General features: G+C 34.7%; 1 protein-coding gene across 1 annotated transcript; it reads right to left on the reverse strand.

Moving 5' to 3' along the window:
• Positions 1 to 1,290: 1,290 nt before the first annotated feature.
• Positions 1,291 to 2,863, reverse strand: LOC142555142 (SUN domain-containing protein 1-like). Its single transcript, XM_075665846.1, has one exon. The coding sequence runs from the start codon at positions 2,750 to 2,752 to the stop codon at positions 1,436 to 1,438; it is 1,317 nt and encodes a 438-aa protein (XP_075521961.1). The 5' UTR covers positions 2,753 to 2,863; the 3' UTR covers positions 1,291 to 1,435.
• Positions 2,864 to 10,036: the final 7,173 nt, after the last annotated feature.

Below are 10,036 nucleotides of genomic sequence, written 5' to 3' on the forward strand. Positions count from 1 at the left end.
AAGATAGTTTTTATAATGTGCTCATCTTTATAATATTGTATCGAATACTATAGATAATATTGATATTTATATTTTTAAATATTATAATATACTAGTAATAGTGTCATACACAGTGCGTGTCGAGTTTGATAAAACTATAAAAGGATATAATAGAATGTGATTTATGGTGAGATTTTTCTGAGTTTAGATGTTTTTGAATGAAAAGGAGGAGATAGATCATTATTGAGTTGCAATATTTGTGATTTGTGGCAAAAGGAAAAAATGGAAAAGGTTTGTACAAGCAAATAAAATTAAAAATGTACTTAAGATCAAGTTTGCAGTTTTTCGCTCTCAATAGGGTATTCGAGTTATTAGAGAAGATGATCGTTTGACCAATTGTTATGAGTCAATTCTCACTACAAACATTTTCTCATACGAGTCTGTCGCACAAGACTTGCTCAGTGCAGTTTAACTGACTAACGTGGTTTGCAGGCTTTTGTCTTAGCTCGAGATTTACCACGCACCAAAAGGTAGCAGCTGCTAATTCCCAAGTCTTAAAAAAATTGCGTTTTGCTTAAATTAACGTACAATTTATGAAATCCTCAAAATAATGTATAATTTTGACTTTTTGAGCTAGTTTTCCGAATACAGGGTTGGATGTTTTGTATTTTTAGACTAGAATAGATTTTGTAAAACGTATACTATGCAACAACATTTTCTTAGATAACTACAACTTATGTTCGAACATCATTCCAACATCTAAAAGATCAGAAATAATAGAATTTTAACAGAAGTTCAATATATCTTCGAAAACGAAATTTTTAATCTGCTTTTACTGCTAAAGATAATTTGCATTAATTCCCGGAAAATATGAAGCTTGTTCATCACCAAAACATTGAATTTAAAAATAATATTATCTATCTAATTTATCAAAGCTATCGATTTAACCTATTGATATCGGGAAAAAAATATAATTAATCTATCAAATTTATTGACGCAATATTTTTGTATAAAAGGGGGAAATTTTGTGTCCAGTGGCAAAAATTTTACAAATTAGTAAAATAAAATTAAAACATGAGTCGAACAGACTCCATATTTTTCTTGTGTGTGTGCCCTTTTCAATACATCGTATAAAATTGCCTACCAAATGATAAATTTAGCTTATAACAAAAGGCTATTTTCTTGGTTCAGCATTCAAGCATGTTCATATTTCATTCATACACAATCGTAATTCAATGTAAATCATGTGTTACGCTTGATGCTCTATCATCCGATTATTCGTGCATTCGGCTAAAGATGTAAAACCCAATGTAAGAGATGTACAAAATGGTTATGGCACATGAAGAGAAGAAGCATGACGAAAACATGGAGCATACATGATCAAGAGTAACAAACTAAAGATACATGCCTCAGTGGCAAAACACAGTTTATACATGACGGTACAAAAGGCATTAACTCATGACTGTATTTCTTGTGACGGTAAAGACTTGAGTTCATGACCGTGAACCCTCAAACGATAAATGCAAGTATAAGAAGCACTCCCATGGTTGGATTCAAAATCGAGCCTAACAGTATCAACAGCCATAGACTTCGCAGAGTCCAAAACCTTAAAAGTTTGAGCATTGCTCTTCTCAAGGTCATAAGTGAACTCACTCAATAGAAACATCTTTCCGGCATCAAATCCCCTATAACTCGATTCTTCATCTGCCAACCATCCAGATACCCTGCAATTCTTTGGAGCACTGGACCTATCATAAGCTACACTCTTAGCAACATGTTCTATTGTCACGGCCACGGGCACTATGGCAGTCCTAAGCTGGATCACAACAAATCCACTACCACCCTTGAGTGGAAAACAGTGTCCAGGCTCTCCAAAGCTTGGCATTATCATCTTCTGAGAATCCAAAGCAAACTTATTTCGATTTATCAACCCGCCTACTTTTCCAACACCATATGCCTCAGAATGCTTCACCACTCTCCCCCCTCCGGATGCTAATGCGTAATCAACCATCCCCAATCCATCAGCTGCGTGCTTTTCAATCTCCTTCTCCACTATCTCCCTTGCATAATCCTTAATTTCATCCAAAGCCACATAACTACCAATCCTATTATTCTTAGTCTTCATGAACTCCTCAAAGAAATCACCAAACTCTTCCTTCGAAAGCAAGCTCTTCTCTCGAAACCCATCAATAAACTTCTCAAAAGCATCACTTCTCACATCCAAAGCCTTCAACTTCAACTCCACTTCTTCCTCATTCTTCTCCATCCTCTCGCCAAATTCCTTCCTCGCCAAACTAACCCCATCCTCGAATTTACGATCAATAGTATCCACCTGCACCTGCATGGCCTTCATGGTCGTCTTAACGAACCTCTGCAACTCTGCGAACTTCCCCTCAAAATCCCCTGAAATCACTTCAAAGCCCTCCGAATTGCGGCCGGAATTCAAGACAGCCCATCTGGACATCTGGATTAGGCCCACTATAACAACCAACAATGCTATGTTCTTAGTGAGAATGCTTACCACGGTTAGCCAACGTGGCTTTGATAACCTCCGCGTCGGGCTAGACTTTCGGGATTGTTTTTGTAGATTTTTTCTGCTGTCTCTCTGGATCGCGGGATCTGTGTCAGTCGCGGTAAGCCTGACGGCGTCGCTGCCATTAATACCAGTAGCGGCGGCGGTCGAACCGGGAACGGGCGTCAGCGAGTCCTTCTCTAATGCTCGCCGGCGAGCAGTGGACAAATGATTCGAAGTGGAAACGTTGGACCCTGCCATTTGAGATGCTAGATAGATCGAATCGTCCAAATTTAATACTGAAATTTATATGATTTGAATTATTGGAAGGAACCCTACAACGAGGCAAAACGAAAATAAGGAGAAATGGAGAAGTTTCTTCGAAAATCAGTAAATAAATGGAGAGGAAAATTTACATTCATGCCCTTTCCACCAATTAAGAAATAATATATTAATAAATTAATTAATTTTATAAATGGCTAGATTTTAAGTGGTTATGATATTTATATAAATAGATATATTGGTGTAATTTTCCACATATCAATATTAGTTAAGCGTGTGTGAGTGAGAGCTGTACTGATAAAGGTGGCCTCCTAGTAAGTTCTTGTGCGTCAAGCGCGTCGATTGATCTGGTTGGTTAGGTAGGTCGTAAAAGAGTAATGAAAAATCTTAATCGATAATATTGTATTTGCGAAGACATGGCCAGCGTTAGAGAAAGGATAAGACTGATCTCTAAGGAATATGAGACAATACATGCAAATAGACATGCACACCCCGGACTCATGGGCCTAATAGCTCGATATATTAGCAAACAAGTATGTGGACTTTGTGCTACCATAAATATAAAGAAATAAAGTTGTATATTGCCTAACAGCTATAGTTTTTAGATTTTATCAGTAAGCATTTAATTCTAACAATTGATATCAGAGCGAGGTCATGAGTTCATGTCATTGAAGAAGTATATTTATTTACTTTATATTTTTTTGGAGATGGAGGGAATTTTGGGATAAACGTGTATGAATAAGAGTAGCACGATGTATGACCTCTTAAGAAGTTCTTCTGTTGACATTGCGCTTCTTGAACTGAATTGGTTAGGTAGGTCATAAAAGAGTGACGCTAAATCCTAATGGGTAATATTGTCTCTACTGGGGACATGACCAACTATAGGAAAGGGCAAGACTGATCTCTAATATATATGAGACAACACCAGTAGTAGACACGCACCTCCTATGATTATGAGCCTAACAACCTGATGCATTAACACGCAAAGTAGGTACATTCTGCACTGTCACAAATATAAAGAAATAAATTTGTGTCCTTTCCTAACAGCTATATTGGCCTAATAATAAACTTTTGATATTAACATAAAATATCTATGCATTAGAAGTGCACGTTAGTATATCATATCAGTTTTTTTAATCAAGCATCTTGGTTTAGGTGTCTGCCAGCTTTCTGAAAATTTATATTAATGCGTAGTTCTCTTTGGTAATAGTAAGAGAAACTGATTAAATGATAACTTGTTGGTTATTTACAAACCCCTTTAAAAGTGCATATAAAAGTTATTCTCTTTAATAATTTTGTTGTTAGTTTTCATTCGAATAAAAACTGTAATATTTTTAAGGCTATTGTTTCTTTAAATGAATGGAAATATTTTATTTTATGTTAATGTGTTGCTTGCTTTGGCAAAATATAAAACAATAATTTTATTCACAATGATTGAATATCATTTATTCAAGGCTAAAAATCATTTGTTACTTTCAAGATTTTCAAAGAATGGTATGCACAAATTCCTTCGTTTTAAAATTTGATATTTCAAGTACATGTTATGATTTAATATTCATCTTTCATCGAGTTATTTTCCTATTCACAAGCAAAGCAATACGCGATGGTAATAAAAGCCGCCTAATCCATTTGATCTCTATTCACTTGAGAAAATGCGGTAAATTCAAAAGCAAAATATTGAGCGACAATAAATTTTGTATTATGGATATAAACACGTGATGGTGATGAAAGTTTAATTCTTCAAATTAGAATAATATTATATCTCACCAGAAGTGAGATATAAAATATAAAATTTTGTGATATGAATCTGGCCGAGCATGATATGCTAAATCTTGCGATTCGAAACTTCAAAAAATTCGGCATGCATATCAATAAAGTTGGAAAATATTTCAATGTTATTCTAGTGTTAAATTATGAAGAGGAAGCAAAATCAAGAATTGGTACCCGAGAGCGTCGTGCTAGGGCGATCAAATAGTACCGCCCAGCACCCCAAACATTGTCCAAGCTGCAGAATTCCAGAACCCTACGCGCTAGGGGGGTCAAACTATACCGCCCCAGCGCGTTGCCTGTGAGAATAATTTCTTGTTACCTAGTTTAGAGTTCAAATAATTTGGTAACTAGATTTTTGATATCCTTTATATTTGTACAGAATATGGACGAATTTTATTCATTGTAAACAATTAATGATTGAGTTTTTATAATATTTTGTGAGTTTTTCTCTAAAATTTCAAAGCTTGTCTTTGTATACACTTTTGTATGTTTCTCAAATCAAACTCATCAAAGTTTAACATTTTTTGGCGTTTGTCGATATTGTTCTTCACTCGGATTGTCAAAGACGAGTTCTTTGAAGGTTCGCTTGAGATCGATTGTTATCTTCGTTAATATTTGTTGCTAAATTTTTCGTAATTTAGAAGTGCATATTACAACCTTAATTGTTCAAAAAGATCGGGACAACACAACATTTTCTTTGTTTCATCGAATCGAGTGTGTGACTCTGTTTTCGAGTGTGTTTGCTTTTAGTGGTCGAAGAATCGCATCATTTGATATCAGAGCTTTTGGTTCCCTTTGATTCAAGTAAATTTATCGTTTTTATTATCAGATATGTGTTTATCATTCGTTTATTATTAGATCTGTCTTATCATATCGTTCTTTGTCATTCGTGAATCTTTGATTCTCGAAATTTTCTGATTTTTTTTATTTTTTTCGAGTGCACAGAGATTCTTTGTGCAAAAAAAAAAGTACCAAAATTTCGAAAATTTGCCATAAATTGGTTTTGGTATTTTGTTCTATTCTTTTTTGAGAGCCATATTCAAATATTTCTGACAATCAAAAAAATTATTGTGCTATTATTTAGCATTGAATCTTGTTCTTATCTCTTTTGTGAGTCATATTCAAGTGACTATCACAAAAAAATTCGAATTTATTTTTTTACGCAGTCTGTGTAAGTCAATTTGCAATTTTCGTGAAGTTTGAACTTTAGAATTTGATGCACACAAGCTACAAAGCCTAAAAACATATCCTACGAGAGAACTCTCAAAAATCGAGTGAAATACTTGAGAGTGAGTGTTTATTTCTTGGAGTGACGTGCAAGGTATTTGTAGTGAGGACAAAAAAAAGAGAGAGTTGAGTGAATTTTCATTGGAGTGACTAGTGAGGATTTGTGGTGAGGAAACTTTATTCTTTATTATTTTTTTACTAACCTTTTCTTGCAGGTATAATGTCTAAAGATCGCCAATTTCAAACAATGTTAGGAGGGTTGGATAGAATATGGGAGAAGGAGTTTAAGCCTCTACGTAAAAAGTATAGGAGGTGCGAAAAAGAGGAGATGTATGATAGGCAAGATGCTGGGAATAGGCGAGGTAGTAGATTTGGAGGGAATAGAGTGTTGTACGTGGATCGTTATGATGATAGGTGATGTGGCGAGTATAATGAGTATAGAAGTCGGGAAGGGTATATACTGAGTGGCAGGAAGATGACAGTTCCATCTTTCAGTGGGTAAGCCGATCCAAAGACGTACCTTGAGTGAGAAGAAAGAATGGAGTGTATATTTGAGAGCCGAGAGGATTATACAGATGCATGAAGGTAAGACGAGCTTATAGTGATTTTACCGACTATGCTAATACTTGGTGGGATAAGTTAGTACAGGGTAGGAGACGATGTGGAGATGAACCTATAGTTACATGGGATGAGATGGAAAGGGTGATGAGGAAGCGATTTGTTCCAAATCACGATAGTAGGAGATGTGGTAGGAAGGATGAGCGTGGCTTGTATGAGGCTCCTTTGCCATCCACTTGGCGAACGAGTTTGAAAGAGGAAATCATTGCTAGGCCAATGGAAAAGTTGAGACGTGACACTACCAAATATGAATATCAAGGTACATTTAAAAATTCAACTTCTCATACTTGTGATATTATATGTTGTTGGTGTTTCGAAGTTGGGCATGATATTAGCCAATATCCATGTAAAGAGGTGACATTAGTAAAGTTGTATGTTGAGCTTGAATCTCAAATTGAGGTTGAGGTTGTAGTTGAACCTAAATTTGAAGTTGAGCTTGTAGTTGAATTTGAAATTGGAATTGATGTTGTAGTGGAACCTGAATTTGAGGTTGTCATTAATAAAGTTGTTGATGATAGTATTCTACTATTTGGTGAGTCGAATGATGTTGAACGATGTACAGTCAAAACTGAATCATTAGGTGGAGGAGAAGTGCCTATTTTGTGTACTATGGAGGAGGAGAGTAAGCAATGAGGAACTATTTATTGTACATCAACTTCTTGAGGAACAAAATGTTTCATTAGTTCAATTGAATCCAAATGTTCTTGAGGATCAATTGAAATTTATTCATGAATTGAGTGAAAATAAATGTGAAATGGCCGAAAGAAAGAAAGAACAAAAGAGTGAGATGGCCATAGAAAGAAAAAAAGAAGAAAATGATGAGATTAGAAAAAAAAAATAACAAGATGCCAAAGAAAAAGAAAAAAAAAGAAAAATAATTTGAAGGCCCAAAAGAGTGAGGTAAAGAGTTGTTTATTCTTGCATAAACCCTTTCATGCACCTTTGTACAAAAAGGTTTATTCTTATTGTGATGATATAGTCGGTTCAATTCTGAGCATTGTTATTTTTTCTTTGCAGGATTTTGATGAAGTCGGGATGAGGAGGCAAACAAGTGTTGATGATGAGACAATGCGTTAGGATGACCCATGTGATGTTGAGAGCAATCACCGTGAGGTAATCGTAGTTGTCACTGCAACGAATATGAGGTACGACTTTCTTTGCTACCTTAATTCTTTGTTTTGTTGTTTTCCAGAGTTTGGGGAACATGCTGTAAATGTTGTAGTTCTAGGCCTAATTTAAGTTTTATTCTTGTCTCAAATTCTTATGGATTCCAAAGTAGTGAGATACTATATGTACCTACTGAGATTTTTGATTTCTCACGAGTTTCTCAATTGGTGGGATGTCGTAATGACAGTGGTTTGTATGCATTAGACTTAAATCCATGTGTTGTGTTAAAAGATTGCATGGACAGTACCTTTGGCATGTTCTATTTGCATGATTATTATTTGATTGGTAATGGTTGTGAAGATTACATGGTTGGTTATAATGATTTATATGATCATGATAAATATTATGTTAAAGAGAACAAATTATTTGGTCTATATTCATTTCATGATAGACGTGTTCTTGAGACACATAACTGTGGCTTGATCGTTGATATAATCCATGATTATATGTGTCGGTTGCATATGAAGAAGTATGTTAAGTGGTGTAGTGAAGGATGCATTGCATATAGGGAAAAGGAACCTAAACTGGATTCTTATGTGTTGCATGAAGTAATTCTTATTCCTAGTAAACTATGGTTGTGCACTTGTGTGGAAATTTTTGTATTGTTAACTAGGTCTAAGAATGGGATGAATTTATTTTTTATGATGCTTATTGAGATATTATCATTTCATGTCGTTTGTATTTGATGTTTGGTTTAATTAATGATTACATGGAGAGGGGCAACCAAGGAGTTGAGATTCCAAACAGTGATGGAGTACGTGGGTGACCACGCCTACAATCTAGTGTTTAAAGGTAAGCATGTTGATAATTTAATTTTTTTATTACTAACTTGCTTCGTTTTTGAATAGGTAGCCAAAATTTGAGGACAAATCTTTTTGAAGAAGGAGAGTATGATATGAATCTGGCCAGACATGATGTGCTAAATCTTGCGATTCGAAACTTCAAAGAATTCGGAATGCATAGCAATGAAGTTGGAAGATATTTCAATGTTATTCAAGTGATAAATTATGAAGATGAAGCCAAATCAATAATAGGGACCCGAGAGCCCCGCGCTAGGGCGACCAAATAATACCTCCCCAGCGCCCCAAACACTGTCTAAGCTGCAGAATTCCAGAACCCTGGGCACTATGGCGGTCAAACTATACTGCCCCAGCGCACTGCCTGCGAGAATAATTTTTTGTTACCTAGTTTAGAGTTCAAATAATTTGGTAACTAGATTTTTGATATCCTTTAGATTTGTACATAATATGGACGAATTTTATTCATTGTAAACAATTAATGATTGAGTTTTTATAATATTTTGTGAGTTTTTCTCTCAAATTTCAAAGCCTGTCTTTGTATACACCTTTGTATGTTTCTCAAATCAAACTTATCAAAGTTTAACATTTTTTGGCGTTTGTCGATTGTTCTTCACTCGAATTGTGAAAGACGGGTTCTTTGAAGGTTCGCTTGAGATCGATTGTTATCTTCGTTAATATTTGCTGCTAAATTTTTCGTAATTTAGATGTGAATATTACAACCTTACTTGTTCAAAAAGATCGGGACAACACAACTTTTTTCTTTGTTTCATCGAATCGATGACGTGACTCTATTTTCAAGTGTGTTTGATTTTCGTGGTCAAATAATCGCATCATTTTGTAATAATAATATGATAAAAATAAAATATAAAGATTTGTACATGTAGTATGTTGGGGTGTAATAATTGTCCATGTTATGTAGAACAATCGAAACGTTATGTTTGATCTGTTGTATGATTTAAAATATTTGAGTTGCATCGTTATCACCAGCTATACATTTTTGTAAAACATGACAAGCTTTCGGTCCTACAATTAGTAATAGAGTAAAGATCGCGGTTCGATTCTCATTGATTGAAAGGAGTGCAATTATTGGGTGTAATAATTGTCTTTGCTGTGTAGAACAATCGAAACGTGAAGATTGAGATGTTGTACGTTTTAAAATATTTCAGTTGTATCATTACCATCAGCTATAACTTTTAATAAAACGGAAAGAGCTTGGTCCTACAATTGATATCAGAGTCACGTTCACGGATTCAAATCTCACTGATTGCAAAGAGTGTAATTATTGTGAGGGATATTGTTGGGGTGCAATAATTTTTCCTATTGGGTAGAGCAATCAAAACTTGTCACTTGTGTTGATGTACGGTTTAAAATATCTGATTTACGTCGTTAACATCAACTATAACTTTTGGTAAAGCGACAAACAATCACATATATTTGGATTAAAGATTAAAGACAGATCAATTACTCGGAAATGTATCACCAAATTCAATTTCCATGCAAATCAATCCACATGTGATAGCTTCGTACTAAATGATTTTTTTAGTTGTATTTTAGTGATGTTTTTTAATGTAGAATGACATTTTCTGGCTACTGCTTATGGTTTTTTTTTTTTTTTTACTGCAATATTGAATTTAAAGTTCTAATTTAATATAACAATTTGAATCCAATCCCGTTGCTTGAT

Source organism: Primulina tabacum, chromosome 9 (assembly GCF_025594145.1).
Source record: "Primulina tabacum isolate GXHZ01 chromosome 9, ASM2559414v2, whole genome shotgun sequence".
In the NCBI taxonomy this organism is placed as follows: Eukaryota; Viridiplantae; Streptophyta; class Magnoliopsida; order Lamiales; family Gesneriaceae; genus Primulina; species Primulina tabacum.